This window comes from Centruroides vittatus, unplaced genomic scaffold (assembly GCF_030686945.1).
Source record: "Centruroides vittatus isolate TY-2023 unplaced genomic scaffold, ASM3068694v2 contig_2311, whole genome shotgun sequence".
Taxonomy (NCBI): Eukaryota; Metazoa; Arthropoda; class Arachnida; order Scorpiones; family Buthidae; genus Centruroides; species Centruroides vittatus.
The window spans coordinates 283159-304813 of record NW_027121447.1 but is presented as its reverse complement, the minus strand read 5'-3'; the positions used below and the strand labels follow the sequence as shown (position 1 = coordinate 304813).

At 31.2% G+C, this 21655-nt stretch overlaps 1 protein-coding gene across 1 annotated transcript in view; it reads right to left on the bottom strand.

Moving 5' to 3' along the window:
• LOC136971088 (neurogenic protein mastermind-like) overlaps positions 1-21655 on the bottom strand; it is a 37427-nt gene extending 15772 nt beyond the window's left edge. Inside the window, exon 1 of the mRNA XM_067265562.1 lies at positions 21040-21655. Coding sequence (XP_067121663.1) covers positions 21040-21291 — 252 coding nt within the window. The 5' untranslated portion in view covers positions 21292-21655. The remainder of the gene's footprint in view (positions 1-21039) is intronic.

The window sequence follows — 21655 nt, the reverse complement described above, 5'->3', positions numbered from 1 at the left end:
TGGCAGCTAGAACTTTATGACAAAGAAAACAGTGCATTCAATTAGCATTCAGAATTATTGGTTTTAATTTTACAATAATTCCATTTCTGTTTCCACTCATTGCTTTAGCACCATCACTACAAATAACAATACATATTGTTGAATTAATTTTGAAATTTCAAGTAGCTTCCACAGAACATTATCTCTCGTCTAAATTTGCTCATAAAATTAAATCTGCAATTGTGTAAGGTTTACCTGCTTTCACCACACAAAATGATACTTGAAAGCTTACTAACCATGCTTTCCAATTAACACTTGAACTGTAAACAAGAACTTTGCTGGTGATAAAGACCATTCAGCTTTCATCGAAAGAATTCAACCAGTTTATCTTTCTAGCAGAGATGATAGAGACGTTTAGTTGGCTTCATACTCTATAAATTATATACTGCAACTTACTATTTACAATAGTAAAACTAAATTTCAAATAACTCTCATTATACAATCTATTCTTCTTGCTTTTGTTTTGCCACTAGCACTTGAACTTGATGTTGAGAGGTATGTAGCTCTTTTGAGATATTTATCCATTGTTAAGTTGCAATTATAAACTGCTGAGAATACAATAAATAGTGTAAATATTGAAGGCACATGTACTATTCAGCACTGAGGTTCCTTGAACTTGTAGAAAACACATTCACCCAACCACTATGCTACTGTTTGCAAATCAGAAATACTATGCTGCATCATCTGTGCACAGAGGCAGGATTGTATTTTGTATGTTGTGAGTGTTTTCTAAGTTATGTCTATGATGTATGCAACGTTTTGTCTGTCAGTGATTGTGATGTCTAGTCTGTTATAATGCATTTTTACTGTCTATGACTATTGTGCATGTTCTTTTCTATGACTGCCCAAGGTGTGTATTTGTAGAATGGCTCCTGGGTATAAGTAGTTTGCATTTGTGTGCAAGCTTTTGATGTATTATATTTGCTATTTGGTTATGTTAATATAAGTAGTCAGTTTGTGTTAAAAGCTTGCAACCAAATGTGATGTGTTCTATAGTTTTGTACATAATGTGGCATTTCCCACAAATGTCATCTGTAAATATTATGTCTTAAAAAGTGCTTTCTGTAGTTTCTTGTATTTATAACTTGGACTTGTATAGGAATCATGAACATTTCATATTTCCAAAGGGGCATCAATGAGTCAGCCAATAGGTCTATCAACATGATCCTGGCCGAGATAGTTGGGGTGCCTGCTATGAAGCTCCTTCCAAGCTCAAGACTATTTGGATTTTTCAGATTTTTGGATGGATTTTTTTTTGGTACTGTGTTTTAGGTCAGTGCTGTATGTGTTTAATTGTGCACTATTTTTGTCTAACAGTTACAACCTTGTGTAATTGGGATGTTCCTTGCTATAAAAAGTCTCGTATTGTCTATTTGTTTCTATTGAAGGTTTTAAATATCTAAGCTCTTGTATGGGGCCAGGAGGTTGACCCACATTTAGCCTTTGTTTTTTGAATAAATGACATATGCAAATGACTATGAATAAATGACTTTCTTTAGTAATAAAAAGTAATTTTAAAGATTTTATTCTCTGTTAGTAACAATAATGTTAATTTCATAGGGGTAGGAATCATTATGGGCACCTAAGTTTTTCACAGGAGCTGAGGAAAAATTCCCAGTTCCACTTCTTGATGGCCTTAATCATTGTCCTCTCTCTTTATAAGGACAAGTCTTTCAATGGATGACTAAGAATGATGTTTGCTATGTTTTGTTAAAATTGTTCATGTTTTCCTTTGGGTTTGTTATAGTTCTCTGTGTCAAATTTATAACTCCAAATGAATATGTCAATACTGGAACAACATGTTAATTGCTTTAAATTATATTTTTACATTCAGCTGTGCTGTTAGTATTGAATTTAATCTGCCATTGTATTCTTTTGTTAATATTTGTCTTATTTATGTGTGTTCTGTCAGTAATAAATATGACATCAACAATATAGTAATGTTCTCTGATCTTATGTGCTCAACAACCTATTGGTTGAGCCAATGTAGCTAAGTTGTCTACCAAATTGATAACTATTATACTGTACAATATGGTAACTACAAATACCCAAGTGAACCCACCCAGTGTCAGCAGATTTCAGTAGTATTCTATGAGGTGGCCTGTTGGAATCCTAAATATTTGTAGAATATCCTCATCCATGGATTCAATGAAGTCTCCATTTCAAAGTACAAAATTATCTTTCCTTATCTTTTTCCTATCCAGAGTGATAAGCATTTTTCTAGGCCAAACACCACTTGAATGTCAGTGGAGTGTGTGAAACTTCTGATAGGTGATTTAGCTGTGTGTGGATGGATAGAATTTTATGTCATCCACATACAAGGTAAGATATTATATATTGTGTTGTTCTGTTGTATCTGTATGTTGTTTAAAACCTATCGAATAGAAGTTTAAAGTCAAACAAAACAAAGGTGGACTTAAGTCTCTCCAGAGAATTCCTCATCTTATATGTATTTGATTTGTTTCATGTATGTGTTATGAAGTCTGAAGGTTTAGTATTATTCTCCAGTGCTTCACTGTTTTTCTATAAATTTAATGTGTTAAATTTATATTGTATAGATGTAGTGCAAGCAGTGATCATGAGTATGGGATGCTGTCAAATGCTTTCCTGTATTATTATTGTTTAATAAATAAATAAATAAAAGCAGAAATTAATCAACATGATATAAGTGAGGCATGTAATAAGTGATAATATTGAGAGGAAACCTGTTCAACTTCATATGTCAAACATACAAATGACCATCTAGAAAAAGTTATTAGATGGTCATTTGTATGTTTGACATATGAAGTTGAACAGGTTTCCTCTCAATATTATCACTTATTACATGCCTCAAAAGTGAAATTGCAATACTATGAAAGAATGCATGTAGCCACATGCAAATTGCAGGACCAGTAGGTGACAGGAGATATACAAATGATTAAGTTTGCATATGAATTGGGTCATGTGGTACCAGGCTATAAAGGCCAGAGGGTAGCCAGCTTGGGCTGTAAATGCTATCAGTGATGGGTTATGGTAGCTGAACTTTCAAACAAGCATAGAAAATTCCTCAGAGACAACAGCCAACTAAATACCACATTTAACAGCCTGAAAAACAAGACTGTATCCTGAAGCTGTATAACCCTGGTTTGTTGAGGTGTACAGTTTCCAAGCATGTTGGGCACAATATGAGTACCATCCAGCAATATGTGATGCAGGAACATCTGAAAACACACCAAAGAGAGAGTGGATCACACTGGCACACAACAGAGAGAATGTACAGACTGGCAGATTCATCAAATGGCCCATCAGAGTCTATTTGACATGGCACATGACATCTGAAACCACCTGTCACTGTCAACGGGTGCATCTATGTCTACTCAAACCATTCGCAACAAGATTGCATGAAGTCAGGCTGCATGCACTGCAACAAGTAACAGAGGTACCATTAACCATGACACAGGGCTGCACATCTGGTGTGGGATCATCACAACTGGGCCACTAAATGGCATCGAGTATTGTTTATAGATGAATCCCCCTTCTGTCTGTGGAGAAATGACAGCTGTGGACAGGTGTGACAGTATCCTGGATAACAATACATGCTAGCCCACTGAGCATTCAGGCATCATGATTTAAGGAGGAATCATGTTCAATCAACAGACAGCCCTGGTGTACATTTCCAATACTCTGACAGCAGATCAGTATGTCACACAAATTGTGGGGCCTGTGGTTCGGCCACTAGTGCAGGCCATACCTAACACACTGTTCCAGCAAGACAATGCCTGACTGCATGTTGCATGGCAAATTCTCTCCAGCCTGAATGGAATTCACACCCTTCCCTGGCCAGCAGCTTCACTGGCTCTCTCCCATCAAACACCTGTGGGTCTTCATCTGCCATTGGGTATGCCAGGGAGTACTACCACATACTGTAAATGATATGCACACCACAGTGGACACAGCTTGGCAAAGGATACCTCAGGCAACCATTAATCATCTCATTGATAAATAGGCCTTACCATATAATGGCCTATTTATTCAGTAATGAATGGCCCATGGGGGCCATTCATTACTGAATAAATAGGTGTCTGTTGCATATCTTTGTTTGTTCTTTTAATCATTTGCATATGTCTCATCTCTACTAGTCTTGCAATGTGCATGTAGCTATGTGCATTTCTTCATGGTATTACAATTTCATTTTTGAGGAGCATTATTTTTTGTTGTTTCATTTTTTTTGTAATTATATTTATAATGAACTGAAATAGAAAAAAAAACATTTAAATGTTTAAGAAAGTACAGTACCTTCTAAACTGCATACCAGTGTCAAGTTTTCAAAGGATGCTCCAGAGACATAAGACATACAACAAGGCAGGTTATGCAAAGGTTTTATTTCCACTTTAGGAATTTTCTTTAGGATGTGTGTCTCAATACATTATTTGCACAAAATTACACTAACTACACAGTTATGACTCATGCTCTTATTTCACTAATACATTACTCTCATTTAATCTAACATTCCATATTTATTAGATGATCACTATCACTGAACAGATTAAAAATTACATAAAGCCAAAAGGATATTAAAATTTTTATAGAAAACATTGGACTTTTTTAAAATTTTATTTAAATTTGACAAGTTAAGAATAGCATAAAGAGTGCAAAGACAAAATTCAGATTAATGAAAGTAGGTAAATTATTACAATAAGCTCATGCAGATAGCAATATTATATTTTATGAATTTTTTTAATGTAATAAATTAAAAGTTTAAAACATTTATTATTTACTTAAAATACAGGATTTACATTATATTTTTTAGCTAATTATATGAAATGGCAATGATTTAATTATTATATCAGTTATATATTTCAAAAATAATTCACACCAATACAATTTATATCAGAAGTTATGAATGCCAATTTTATCCACAAACAAAAGATAGCCCATTCCTTAGAAATAAAAAAAAATCATATTCATTGGTTATAGTTCACAAAATTACAATCCCAAATAGCATTATGATTTCATAAACAATAAAGTAGATTTTATTATTGAGAAAATTTTTCATTTTTATATTTTCATCTGCTGTTCTCTATAAACAATTAATTCATGTATATTCAGTGTCAGCTCAACAAGATGAGCCTATTACTGTGTAAATCACACAGGTCCCAAAATAAAATGCCTAAAGATTTGTGGACTATCTCAAAACATTATTCTCTATAATGTTCCAATTAAATTGGATCCAATTATTTTTGTGAGAGGGCACTACTTGCTCTTAAGCAATGTGTAGAATGTCAAGTATACTTATCAGTACAGATCTGTATGGACAGAATTATCCGTCATCAAGAACATAAATGAATGAAGTAAAACAAGAGAAAGCAATAGCAGCCAATGTTGTTCAAACACACACAAAATGTTTAATATAATTTAATACAGACCAATAAATAAAATATTCTATAAATATTGTACAACTGTTATTCTATGCTGAGTTTTAGTCAAAGAACTATATCATAAAAACTGATATTTTCTTTAACACAATATCTTGATTTAAAATTTTCCTGATTTTTCCAGAAGATGCCAACTTATTATTTATATGCATTCAAGATGCCAATTTAACTAAATGTTTTGTGTATATTAGTGGTTTACAGAGATTTTATGAAATGTGTCATATCTAAAAAGGAAAGGCAATGAAATGAAAAACTTTTATTTTAAACATAAAATATATTACTTTACTTAACTTAAAAGTTACGTGAAATTCAACCTATACATAAATCAAAAATACTCAATCATACAATCCTAAAAAAGAAAAAAAAAATTTAAGTTATTAAATTTATATGCTCCAGTACAAATATGTAAGAGTGGCACTACACATCACTCACTACTTTTGTTTCAATTTGTCTTTATATTTATACTACAAAACTCACGTTTACAAACATTTGTGCCAGAGCCTATAAATCCAATAACTTAAGAATCTGTTCATTTTTTCTTAAACTGTTTAGGAGTGAGGATTCTTGATTATTATGTACAGGTTTAATTTCACAAAATTTTATTTTTAAACCTGAAATATTTTACTCGAGTTTGAAATAAAATTTCACGTGGCAAATTGTATAATAAACTTGGCAAAACATTTAATACTCTCACAAAATAAATACTATACTGTAAAATAAATGTGTCATCTTGTCCTTTCTCAAACCTTTCCCAAGGTGTGAGAAAAGGACAAGACAAATTATTATAGTCTTTTATTTTGAATTAGTGACACTTAGTAGTATATTTACTGTTTTGACAATTTTATCAAATATACATTTAGTATCTTGTTTTATTATATTTTTAATCGTTGAATTTCATTAAACTGCATAAACAATCTAACCAAAGCAAGGATTTTATGAAGACTAAAAGATAGTCTGAAAGTTTAGGCTTAAACTTTTAGATTATCTTTTAGGCTTCATTCCACTAAATTGAAGAAAAAACAAATTATTTTTTTAATATTAATAAGCAAATTGATTCTTACGACATTTCGTCTTTTTTTTTTTTACACCTTTATAAAAATTATGTTAAGAACACATACTGCCATATTTTCTGTGTTTTATATTGTTATATATCAGTTTATAGAAATTTAAATTAATTTTAACTGATAAAAATGATGAAACTTAAGCATTTTTCAATACAACAATTTGGTGATAAAACTATGATAATTTGCAGACGTATTTCATGTTTTTGAAATTATTGCCTTCATGAGTTTTTAAACTATATATTGCCTTATAAGATTTTCTATTATTATTTTATTATAATAAACTAAAATAAATCTTTACAGATGAAATTTTTTGAAGTAGTATTTTTAAGAGGTTTTTAGTTAATTAGAATAATATAAGAGAAAACCATTTATTATGTAATTTAAATTCATAAAATTCATAACAACTTTCAGAATTCTACTGATGCAGAGCTCCAAGAACTTATTAAACAAAAATAATTAAAATTTTAAAAAATGAGTAATTACTCCTGTGATGCTATATGCTTTATTACTTAAAAAATAAAGTAAAATGCTGTAAATAAATTTTTGTTTTGATTAGAATAATTAAGACAAATATTAGAGATGCTTATTACTATTTAGAAGAAAAGTTCCACTTCTGCACAAATACAGATATACTTATTTTGATAGATTTATTACTCAACATAAATAAATTCACCTGAAACTAATTTATTGTTTTATTATATTAAATGAAAGATATATTTAATGTTTTGAACAAATTACATTTAGTAATTTAGTTGCAATTAAGAAAAATTAAATAAGTTTTAAATTTATATAATTTATCTCTCTACTTTTTATATTTTTTCATCATAATTAATAAATAAAATGTAATGTGTTGTACACAAACACTGAGAAAAATATTAATTATTTATCAAACCAAATCAATGATAAATCTATAGCTATAATCTGGAAAATGTATAACAATTTCATAATCCAGCAATTGTTTGGCTTTAATAACACTAGTCTACATGATTTTCAGAACAGATACGTCAGTGATTTTTTTTATAATGAATTTTTCATGCTGAAATGGAAAGTGTGATCAGAAATGCTCTATCATGTCACGTTATTTAGTTATTTGACTTTAAATCAGATGTTCAATCCCAGCCCATGTAAAAATGGCAAACTATGACTTGTTCCTCTTGTAGTGATGCACATTTTAATGTGTTTTTTACTTAATTTTTCAATCGTAAATAAATTTTTTATCTAAAGTAAAGATTTTGTCAAAAAAGTTCTTAAATTTAAAATTTCAATTTCAAAAGTCAACATTTTTACAATTCAGTAGTTTCGAAGAAAAGGTACATCCAGATATGAGTAAGATTGCTGGCAAAAGAACAGCCACCTGATTGCACCAGTTTATAACCTATTTATTCTGGCACCCACACTTTAACCAATGAATCATCAACCATGAACAAAGATGCATTATCGGTCTTTGAAAATGTGTTATCTCAATGCAGCTCAAGACATTGGTGAGTGAAGTTGTGTGTGGTAATCAGTGTTCAATTGCAGGTAAAATAAATTTGGAAATTTTTTTCTGTTTTAAATTTTACCTCAACATTTCTTGAAATATGTGGCAGCAAACACGTTTGTGTACAGATTCCCCGGATGTGTTTTGTTATGTATGCAGTGAATTTGCAACAAAGAGTCAGCATAGGCCCATTTCAAAATCGGTGAAAACTGCCTATGGACTTTTATTTCAAATGTCCACTTGGAGATCAAGACAAACAATGGGTGCCGCATTTAACGTGTATTAGGTGTTACGTCAAGCTCATGCAGTGGTTATGAGGGAAAAAGGAGCATTTGCCTTTTGCTATATAATGATTTGGAGAGAACAAGCAAATCATTAAGACAACTGCTACTTCTGTTTAACAAAAGTCAGAGGTTTCTCTGCAAAAAATAAAATAGTGTGTATCCAAATATTCCATTGGCTATGAGACCAGATCCTCATGGAGAGAATTTACCTATTCCCACAGCCCCAGCTTCTTGGCAGGAGATTTGATTCTGAAGAGGATTGTTCTGATGTGGCACAAGGTTCGAGAGATGATCTATCAGAAAAATCAAACAGCGAACCACATCTCATTTCACAAGTGGAACTAAATGATTTGGTTTGTGACTTGCATTTATCAAAACAGCAAGCAGAAGTGTTAGGTTCATGCTTAAATCAGTGGAATTTATTGCATAAGGATACCAAAGTTTCATTTTTCAGACACAAATAAGGATTTAATGAAATATTTCCCTATGGCAGATTAGTTGTGTTCCTGTTGTGAAATAAATGGTTTGATGTCTGAGTTGAATATTCCTTATAAAGCTGATGATTGGCAGTTATTTATAGACATAGTGAATCAAAAGATTAAAAAATTTATAGACTTGTCAAAAAAGACTTTAAAGCAGTGCTACTGCATAATTCAAACAAGAATCCTTCTATACCAGTAGCACATGCTGCTGGTTTGAAAGAAACACATGAAAATATGTGATTAATTTTAAAAGTAGTCAATTATAGTGCTCACTTATGGCATATCTGTGGCAACCTAAAAGTTATTGGTCTTCTCGGGCTGCAAGGTGGCTTTACAAAATACTGCTGCTTTTTATGTCTGTGGGACAGTTGTGCAACAAGTGAACATTATGTAGTTAAAGATTGGCCAAAAAGAGACACTTTCACTCCTGGGCAAAACAATATTAAGTATGTTCCATTAATCAACCCTCAGAAAGTAATTTTGCCCCTTTTACATATAAAATTGGGGTTGATAAAAAATTTTGTTAAAGCACTTAATAAAGAAGGACCAGGATTTAAACATGTAAGCTAAGTGTTTCCTAGGTTAAGTGAAGCTAAATTAAAGAAAGGAATATTCATTGGATCTCAGATTAGAAAATTACTTAATGATGAAAATTTTGACATGAAGTTGAATAACATAGAGCTAAAGGCATGGAAATCATTTAAGGATGTAGTCCATGGTTTTCTTGGAAATAACAAAACACAAAATAGTGATATTTTAGTAAAAAATCTCCTGCTGAACTATAAAAATTTAGGCTGCCAGATGTCCTTAAAAATTCATTTCTTGCATTCTCATCTGGACTTTTTCCCACCAAAGTTGAGTGCAGTGAGTGATGAGCAGGGTGAATGGTTTCACCAGGACATATTGCAAATTGAGCAGCGTTACCAAGGGAGATGGGATGAATCGATGATGAGTGACTACTGCTGGTTTCTGCAGAGAAGATCCTACCCTACACCGAAGAAAGAGGTGATTATCCGAGTTTAGTTATAAAAAAATTTCAGGTACTTTTTATGCCTGTTTTAGTTATGTTATACAACAGTTTTTAATGTAATCAGCAAAATAAAATATGAGTATTAGAAATTTATTTAGCATTGCATGAAATTTAATATACCAATAAACTTGGTCATTGTGGGAAATTCACATTTTTCATCAATTTCTTAATGGTATATAATAAAAATATGGTGGGTAATGGAGAAAAATTGGCTTCATTTTCAGATTCAGTTAACAAAAAAGAATAAAATTCACTTATTGCTGTTTCTGTTCCAAAAATAGTTTTTTCAATTTGTAGACTAGTGTAATTAGAGCTAATACTCTAAAAATTTGAATTGGAGATTCTCACAAACCCCCTATAGCACATCTACAGTATATTTGAAACTGTTAAAAACTAACAAAATGCTTTGTTCAACTTTGATGAACAAGCCTGAAAGAAACAGGAAAGTGTTTTGATGAAAGAGATGACAAAGAATCATTTTTTTTCATTATTATCCCCTTCTTACATTTTCAACATTTTTGTTTTTATTTGCAACATAATGGCAAATCTTGTTAGAAGAAATAAATAATATGAAGATATATTTTGATTTCAATCTAACTGATGATATGAAACAGAATTAAGTTAATAATTTTAAAAAATGATATATATGTTAACCATTTTGAAGTTAAATTAGATCAATTTTTATAACAGTACTGCAATTAATGTTTATAAAGCTGCATTAAATCTGAAGTCTACTTTTTCAAATATAGAAAATTATTTTAAAATAGTTTTGACAGTACCCATTACTAATGCTTTGGGAGAAAGATTTAAATGGTAACACCATTGCAGCCAATTTTACCTAGTTGCCCATCATTATTTGGATTGAATTCTTAATTACATCATTTTATTAATTTACTATTTCCAAAATAGAAATAACTGATCAGGAAGTTAAATATGTTCAGTATTTTCCATGTCAGATTGGTCTGCAGGCAGTGATGTCACAAATCATTTGTTAAAATAACTTGTATGATCACTTGAAAGAACTTTGTGAGCTTTTGAAAATTTTACTGTAAAATACGATAGACAGGTTTATAGAAAGGTATATAAATAAAAAGAAAAATACAATTCCTAAAGAAAAGACAATGAAATTCAAAAATATCACAAATCCAAACACAAACCTGTCTTGGCATGTACAACTACACCATAAACAAATAAAACTTTCCTTTTATTTATAAGATTGTAATAGTTACTTGTTTTGTTTTGGATTACTTAGCATTTTTAAATATAAATGCTAAGTAATGCAAACAAAACAAGTTACTACATAATATTATATAAAGAGGATGATTATCAAAATGAAGCTGAACTATAATAAACTATATTAACAACTTTTCAATTTTAAACAAAACACTTTTTAATTTCAACTCTATAAGAAGCATGATTTAATGTATTTGCCTTAGCAAATACATTAATAAAAAATATATTGATTTTCTGAATAAATGTACAGCTAATTTAACTTTTAAATTAACACATGGTTTTAACCAGTATAAAGAAAATTAATATTGGTGTTAATTTTTTTTAATTCATACAATTAAAACAAAAAAAAATCTTCCTTTTTAAATATTTTTAAAAACTACACACACTATACAATATTTCTTGCCATTATAGTTAAATGAAACATATATATTTGTTAGTAAGAAATTAAGTTAAAATCTCCCTTAATATTTCTAATTTGACAAATATTTATGTACTACTGAATATCAAATTCATAATATAAATTTTCAATTAATATTAATCTTACTATTAGTTTAAAAATTGCTTTGCTTTAAACTGTTTAATTAGAAGGTTTATGCTATAAAATATAACTGATTAAGCTTTTGAATATAAGGTATTCAAGAAAATAAAATTGTATACAATGTGTTCTTGAATTCATGATTCATGCACAAAAATATCAATAGAATGAATTTGTAAATTAGAATAATGCTTTTAACTGATATTAAATACATTGTAATAATTCCGAAGAAGATAATTATGACTGGAGATAAACAAAAAGATAGTTGGGAAAAATTAGCTTTTTTTTTTTTTTTTTAAACTTCATCCAGACATGGAAAAAATTACTAGAGATTTTATGATTGCTGGTTTCAAACAGGTGAATTTACAAGATTTTGGATAGACTAGAGAAATGTTATGATGGTAATAGAAAGCCAGGTTGAGGTTGACCAAAGGTGCAGATGGATAACAAAGATAGGTATAGTCTGAAGCATACCCTTAATATCAAAGTTGCCTCTGTTTCAATTGTTGGCCAAAAAGAAAATGAAATACACACAAAAGCTATGAAAAAGAAAGTGCTTGACATGGAACATTTGGTGAAAAGGCAAAAGTCTATAGCAGAAACGAATTCACATCAAAAATGGAGGCAACAGCAGAGGCACCAGAGACACTCCTTTTTCCACTTGATGTAATCATGGATGACAAATTATTATTATTACATTAAAGATCTCCACTACAGTAACAGAACAAGAAAACTTTAATGTGTTTTCCTGCCTCCTCATCCTAAAAATTACTTTGCACAGAAGGATGAAATACCTAATCTTTTACCATCATCAGGTAGTTTCTGATGATAAAAGAAGATTGCACTGCAAACCAAAATTTCGACAAAAGTTGCTGGCCTGGCTTACAGCTGGATCAAAATGACCATGAAATGACCAATCAGTCATTTTTCATAAAGTCAAAAAAATACTTATATAACTAAGTGAAGTGATAAGAGATTGGTTCCTTATATCCAAAAGCATGAACCAAACAATAAAAACAACATTTTTTAACTTAATCTATCCATTATCCCTAAGCATGTCAGACTCAAAGCTGATTGAGTTTGGCATCAATTTTTGCCCTAAGACATATGGATGGTTGGTTAACCTTCCATATGTCAGTTATTGACCAATTGAACAATAGAAACAATCCTCATACCGGTACATATGATGTCCATTATACCTTCTTAAGCCTTTTTTCGAATTTCCGGTACTAAGTACTAACATTAACGACCACTTAACTAACGTTTTCGATCGCCTCCGCGATCTTCGTCAGGTTTTATTCGACGATTTTCGAGGTAGAATGCAATAGAATTCTTTCAAAGTTCAAACGATCGAACCTCTCGCCGCGTGCCATAATTGCGAACGATCCAACTTGTTTTTAATGCCTATAATATAATCATAAAAAATGACTGCGTACATCCGTACATGAATAGTACACTACTCTGATATGCTACCATTGCGGGTGTACTTCGGAGACATATCTCCACGCATATGATAAAACGTTTCCATCTTTGAAATTAATGCATTTCCCTGATTTAGACGCCTTGTAAATCTCAAGGGTCTCCAAGGCCCTGATGCGGTCCGTGTCGAATGATGTTTTAATTAGGCTGGTTTTATCAAAATCTGCCTTTATATCGGGGTCGGTGGCGTAGGTCGAGAGGGCGGTGGTGTGTCTTTTCTTGTTGACGTCATACCTGTGTTCCGCGATCCTCTTTTTCACGGATCTCTTAGTAGATCCGATGTATATTAAATCCGTTTGGGACCTGTGATCCCTTACCGGGATACTGTACACCCCCGGTGCTCTTAGAAAATCCGGCTTGTCCTTGGCGTTCCTGAGTAGCGAATAGATCGATTGGGTTCTTGAGAACGTCAAATCGGTGCCCTTCTTCCGCGCTATTTCCTTGTATATGTCATGCATACCTCTGTTGTACTGGACCACCGTGCGCTGGTTCGGCCCCGACTTGGACCTATCCCGTGCCCTTGCGGCGTGATGTGCCGCGTTTGTATTACGTAAGTTACGCGCTAATTTACGGACTAGGCCACGTCTGTATCCATGGCTAGCGGCTATGTCTTCTATGTGTGCCAGCTCTGTGAGCGTGTCCTCCCTTTTAGAGTTATGAGTGTACGCCCTCCTAACTAACGCCCTGAACGCCGCAATCTTATACGGATAAGGGTCTTCAGACCCAGCAGGTATGTACATAGGTATGTAGTCGGGCTTGTAATACACCCGCGTTTCAATGTTGTTTCCTCTGAGTTGTACGGTGACGTCTAAAAAGTGCACATCCGTGCTCGATATTTGATCCAGTTTAAGCGTTAGCCCATACGGGTTGTCATTAACACTGCGCAGAAAATCATGGACGTTCGGCCCGTTCTTCCATATGATCATCACGTCATCTACATACCTACGATATAAAATAATATCGTGCGTAAACCTGGGAATGACATCCCTCTCTAACTGCCGTAAAATCAATTCACATAGGTCGCCCGAAATTGGGCTCCCCATGGGGACCCCCCTTTTTTGTAAATATGTGGCGTTGTCGAATCCAAACAGCGAATTGTAGCACACTAGATGTGCGAGCTCGAGCACGTGCTTGCGATGTGCTGGTAGGCTATATTTGGATAATAGGACGTCCCTAAGGGCGCAAAAGCAAGGTTCGATTTTTATGGATGGATATAGGGCTTGAAAGTCCAATACCGTGACGTGAGCGCTCTCTGTAACCTGTGTGCGCTTCAATGCGTCGACCAACTCCCTGGAGTTCTTCACTGTTAGGGGGTAATCTTGGAGATGCCTGGCTAATATGCGGTGTCATCTCTTTCATCAAAACACTTTCCTGTTTCTTTCAGGCTTGTTCATCAAAGTTGAACAAAGCATTTTGTTAGTTTTTAACAGTTTCAAATATACTGTAGATGTGCTATAGGGGGTTTGTGAGAATCTCCAATTCAAATTTTTAGAGTATTAGCTCTAATTACACTAGTCTACAAATTGAAAAAACTATTTTTGGAACAGAAACAGCAATAAGTGAATTTTATTCTTTTTTGTTAACTGAATCTGAAAATGAAGCCAATTTTTCTCCATTACCCACCATATTTTTATTATATACCATTAAGAAATTGATGAAAAATGTGAATTTCCCACAATGACCAAGTTTATTGGTATATTAAATTTCATGCAATGCTAAATAAATTTCTAATACTCATATTTTATTTTGCTGATTACATTAAAAACTGTTGTATAACATAACTAAAACAGGCATAAAAAGTACCTGAAATTTTTTTATAACTAAACTCGGATAATCACCTCTTTCTTCGGTGTAGGGTAGGATCTTCTCTGCAGAAACCAGCAGTAGTCACTCATCATCGATTCATCCCATCTCCCTTGGTAACGCTGCTCAATTTGCAATATGTCCTGGTGAAACCATTCACCCTGCTCATCACTCACTGCACTCAACTTTGGTGGGAAAAAGTCCAGATGAGAATGCAAGAAATGAATTTTTAAGGACATCTGGCAGCCTAAATTTTTATAGTTCAGCAGGAGATTTTTTACTAAAAATATCACTATTTTGTGTTTTGTTATTTCCAAGAAAACCATGGGTGGCTAATATAGGAGGGCGTACACTCATAACTCTAAAAGGGAGGACACACTCACAGAGCTGGCACACATAGAAGACATAGCCGCTAGCCATGGATACAGACGTGGCCTAGTCCGTAAATTAGCGCGTAACTTCCGTAATACAAACGCGGCACATCACGCCGCAAGGGCACGGGATAGGTCGAAGTCGGGGCCGAACCAGCGCACGGTGGTCCAGTACAACAGAGGTATGCATGACATATACAAGGAAATAGCGCGGAAGAAGGGCACCGATTTGACGTTCTCAAGAACCCAATCGATCTATTCGCTACTCAGGAACGCCAAGGACAAGCCGGATTTTCTAAGAGCACCGGGGGTGTACAGTATCCCGATAAGGGATCACAGGTCCCAAACGGATTTAATATACATCGGATCTACTAAGAGATCCGTGAAAAAGAGGATCGCGGAACACAGGTATGACGTCAACAAGAAAAGACACACCACCGCCCTCTCGACCTACGCCACCGACCCCGATATAAAGGCAGATTTTGATAAAACCAGCCTAATTAAAACATCATTCGACACGGACCGCATCAGGGCCTTGGAGACCCTTGAGATTTACAAGGCGTCTAAATCAGGGAAATGCATTAATTTCAAAGATGGAAACGTTTTATCATATGCGTGGAGATATGTCTCCGAAGTACACCCGCAATGGTAGCATATCAGAGTAGTGTACTATTCATGTACGGATGTACGCAGTCATTTTTACGATTATATTATAGGCATTAAAAACAAGTTGGATCGTTCGCAATTATGGCACGCGGTGAGAGGTTCGAACGTTTGAACTTTGAAAGAATTCTATTGCATTCTTTCTCGAAAACCGTCGAATAAAACCTGAGGAAGATCGCGGAGGCGATCGAAAACGTTAGTTAAGTGGTCGTTAATGTTAGTACTTAGTACCGGAAATTCGAAAAAAGGCTTAAGAAGGTACAATTGAACAATTATGGGCTTATCATAAAAGACTAGTCTATGTTAACGAAGTATGCAAAGTCAAGGCAGGATTAACAAGATGAAGTAAAATTAGGCCAAAGTTCCAAAACAGTTGTTGGTCAAACCTTATTTTCAAATTCATTCTAACATTTATCATGCTGGCAGTTTGCCAGGATTTTAAACAAGGTGTACTCAGTACTATTTAGTCTTACAAATTTGTGATTATTATATTATGCTATTCACAAGAGTACTCTATTCTTATCATTTTGCATCAAGTTTTAAATAAATTACACTTCATAATAAATATGCATATTTTTCCAAATACCATATATAAAAGTTACAATAAGGCTATTAAAATAAAAAGCATTATGTTTTAAATTTTGATTTATTATTTTATATTACAGTAGAGCATCGATTATCCGAATACCGATCAACCAAAACATCGGTTAATCGAAAGCATTCCAGTCGGCAAATTCAAATTTCCGCTAGTGCTGTGGTGCTGCAGCACTCTCCCCCTCCCTGCCAACCTAAACTGTAGGCCTACTTTAATGTACTACTTTATATAAGGTATGTATTTGTAATTCGTGTGATACAAAATATATACAGTACAGTTTTGTACTTAATAAATTTTTTTGTAAATGATCAGTTATCTGAACAACCCTAGTCTTGAATTGTTTTGGATAATTGATGCCCTACAGTATATATTAGTACACATATCTTCATTTTTAAAAAATTATTTTACATTATTGACTTTTCTTTCTGATAATTAAAAAACTTTTACATAATAATTTTTCATTAACTTTTTTTACATAAATTTCTTGTTATCAGTAATATTTATATCTTTACTTGATAAAAATTCTGTTTATAAAATTCGACAAATAAACTGCTAAGTTGAGGAAACCAATAGGCTTACTTGAAAAGTAATGCTTTTGGACCTATTTGGCCCATCATCCTTCATGTAAAACTTAGAACAATTAAAAAATAAATAGAATTGACAGTTGAATTTAGAATAATTTACATATGAAATTTATATAGAACAAAATTTAAAAATACAATTTAAAATTAACAGTTTATAGAAATAACTTAGCAGTTCATTTGTCGAATGTGGTGCCAATTCAATGCTTATAACAAACTTATATTGATATATTTCATATTTATTTATGACTTTTTTTTTAAATTGAAATTATATTTATTGCAATTTGAAAAACTACTTAAAAGCATGGACCAAATTCCTATTCTTATTCTCATGGCATCCTCCTAAATGTACTACTGTAAATTAATTGCACTATCCTAGTCTCTTGATCTACCTCTTTGGGAAATTTACTTTAGATAGAAAATATAAGAAAATGGACTAACTAATCTTAGTTTTCCCTTTCCTTTATTTTATTGAATGTTTTCCTAAATTATAAAATTTCATTAGCCAATCTTTAATAAAATGTCTAGCAAAGGTTTATTCTTTCATTACACTATTTTTTAGGAGAAATTTTTTGATTCTTATTCCTGATAAAACCTAATTATTTATCCAATAATATAATTTTTGTTATCTACAACAGGGTTCCAAATCATATTCTAGAGCTCAACCTATATCAATCTTAAATATAACATGATTATTAACATTTGCTAATAATATATTGGGCTTGTTTGCTGTTAAAGTATAAAATATAAAAATACAAAACAAAGTCATTTACACAATTTAAAAAAAGTTAGTTAATTTACAAAATTTTTCATTCTTTAATAAATTAACTTTATCAGACTGTACAAATTGGAACATGAAAATGGAATTTGAAAATTATTTGAAATTTGTTTGTGTTCCATTATATGTAGCCTAATAGTTTGTTATTAAGCAGAAAAAAATACTTAAAAATGAAGAAAATATTGGTTTTATTGGTAAATTAGATACAACAAAAACAATTTAAATACTGTTCTGCATTTTTTATTTAGCTACCTATGCTAATAAATTATAACTGACAACATAAATGAACAACATGTTAAAATTTTCATTTTAGAAGTAACATTTGTTACAATAGGAATAAAATTTAAGTTTCATTTTTTGGACCTCCAATTTTATTTAATTGATGAACAAATAATTGGTAATTGTTTTACCATATTCAAGATTTAAATATTTAAAAGGTTAATAGAACATTTTAATAAACCTGGTAACATAAAAAAAAAAAAAGTATAACTTATCATTATCTTGATTATTAGTGAAGATTTTTTTTGGTTAATGTTACCTATGGCAGAGAACATGGTGGCTCATCTCTGAAACAGTGGGGGGACACATTCTAACCTAACCTATTCTAATAAAATTACCCCTATTCTAATAATTTGGTTGGCAATAATTATGGTAATTTATTAGAATAGGTTAGGTTAGGTTAGAACATGCGTCCCCACTGTTTCAGAGACGAGCCACCAAGTTCGCTACCATAGGTAACATTAACCTTTTTTTTTTTTGACACCAGATTTCAAACAAATTGTTTTTTTCACAAAAACACATTTTAATAAAATATTTTCTTATCATAAATCGAGATATTAGAACAAATTTATTAAAATGGAATCTATCTAAAACAGAAATTTGAATTTCTATTTTTATATTTAAATCAGGTAAGTCTACTTAAGAAAAATTTATCAATATTTTTTGTTCTTTATTATACTGGTAGATTTCTTTAAGCTTAGCTTTTCTTATAAAACATTTTTAATCAAATAACAAAAAGAATGATAGATAAAACAATTTTAATTCTACATTTTCATCAATTAACTTAATAACAAGTGCTGAGACAACAGAAATAGCTAATACATGTAAATAGATGAAAAGGAGGAAAAAATTTTAACTTTTTAAACAAAAAGCCATTTTAAGCTGTTTTGCACATCAGTATCAAGCCAATTAAATTTTGAATAATAATTTTTAAATTTTATTTTTGCATTATTGATTACAAGCTAATGAAAAATTCAAAGATTTAGCTGTAAATTATATAGCAACGACTAGCCATTAATTAAGTTAATTATATTATTGAATTTATTGCATGCATAAATTTATTTGTTTTTTTAACCATTAACAATCCTAGTATAATTAGCATTCAATGCCAGCATTATTGGTGTGCTATAATTAACATTCAACATGCCTTTTTTGACATTTTGGCATCATTTAATTTATTTGCTATTAAAATTTAAAGATAAAATTAGCTTAAATGTAAAATTTGAACAAAGAATAAGCTAATTCTAAAACATTTCTGAAACTTTGTTTCAATATTAAAATTAAAAAATAAAAACAAAAATTATTATTATTATAAACTGTATTTTTATATTTAATGTAAAAATTATAAAAATGAGTATGCTAAAATTCAAAATATCTTGATTATTTTACAATGTAAATATGAAATTAAAAAGTCAATTCTATAAATATCTTCAAAACTGTAATGTGAATTTTTATTTTTATATTCATGACAGCTTTTCATTATATTTCATAGTTATAATATTTTGAAAATAATTTCAAAAATATTTATTTGTATAATTTGTATATTTTTCATTTTTTACTGTAAAATCATGCTTCAACTAAAAGTTAACTGATTAATTTAATAAAAATCAGAATAATAATAAACAATTCTGAATATTTTGAATTTTATATATGATTATCAAGATTTTAATTAAATTTTTATATCAGTATATTAACTGTTTAACCTAACAATTTTGGCATAATTATTACTGTAATACACATTGTCAGTAATTTCAATAAATGTTTATAAGATTCAACAAAAACCATAATAATTATTTACTGTACCAAATAAAGTTATTAACAGAATCTTAATTTGAATCCAAAAAAAAATCAAATGCATCATTTAAAAAAATATATATATATATCAGTATTATATTTAAATAATTTTATATACACAAAAGATCAGAAATCTAATCTAATTACCAAATGAAAAAAATATAAAAAAATAAAATTAAAATTTTAAATTAATTATATGAATTTTATTCTTATCAATGTAGCGTTGAATGAAGGAAGCCCTTCAAGTTCTTTATCTTCTAAACTGATTTATAGAAAATAGAGAATTTTGCTACAATTTTTTCAGATAACAATTTGTTCGTTTAAACAAAAAAAAATTAATGCTTACTTTTTTATTTTCATGCACTTCATTAAAATAATTTCAAATATTTCATTCATCTGTAATTTTACTGTTTTGAACTCTATAGTTACAATTAAAAGTGAAAAGAAGTTATCAAAGATTTTTACATATGAAATTACTTTATCAAACCTAAATATTTGAAAATTCTATTTTGTTTTACACAAACAACATAAAAGCTTTTTTAAATTTACAATTTAATATCTAAATTCAACAGGTATACCATTCAACAGATTTAATATCCAGATTATATTTGTTTGAATCAAAAATTACAGAAGAATAATTATTATTTTAAGTGCCAAATAGCAATTACCTTGTACATTTAAATCTTTTTCAACTAACTGAAATAGTTGAAAAACTTAAAATTTAAAAGTACAAGGCAAGTTTCTTAATAATAATTAGCATTAAACTTTTATAAAAAAAAAGTCAAATACTTTGTGATAAGTTTTATGAAATAATTATTTATGGTATAAATAAATATTTCGGTTTTCACGAAACTTTTAAAGTATTTATTTAAGTCATAAATAAAGATTTGACGTAATTGACAATTTTGAGAAACGAAGACACAGAATACGTCACACTACAAAGCAAAACTTTATTAATATCCATGCGAATAAATTTTAAATTATTAAATATTTATGTAAATAACTTTTATAAACCGACGATTTAAACTTTTCTTAATAGCGAAAGTGAAAGTTTTAGGAATGAGCTTATTTTTAAAAGTTGGGCGATTTAAATAAAGTTTGCAAGTAGAGTGTTTATTATGTAGAAATTTCTTACCACTAATAAATTTCTGTCTCCGCAGGTAGTGTCCTTCACAGTCTTGTGGTCGTTTTTTCGTACTTTTTTAGCCTTAGACTCCAAGTAACGTTGCTTGAGAAGCAATGTCTCATGACGTTGTTGTTCGTACAGACCGAGCGCTGTTTGGTTGTAGCGAGGACTACAATCTTCTTGGTGGCGACGGTAAAGTTCTATCCTGCGGCGAAGTCGGTCGACAACAGTTTGACGCCGCGAAGGGAGGATTTCTTCCATGAGAATGGCTTCTACGAATTCATCACTTACGTTAATTCAGTATCCAAAGACAAATATCTCCTTGTCAAAATCCAAACCGAACTTTCCGAGTAACATTCCGACAATAATAACGTTATTATGTCGAATTCCCAGCCGTATTGTCTCATTTCTCACTTTATCCCCGAAAGTAACACTTCTTGGCCTCTAAATATCAAAAACATTCCATTAAACGTCGCCGAGTGAAGGAATTGAAGGGGCGAAGGGGAAGGGGGATGGTTTTCGCTGCCAAACGATCGCCTTCTCACGCTTCGACTAGTCCGACATCCGGGACACGACGTCAAACAGGATATGACGTCACCGCTACGAACTGAAAGACGGGAAGCAT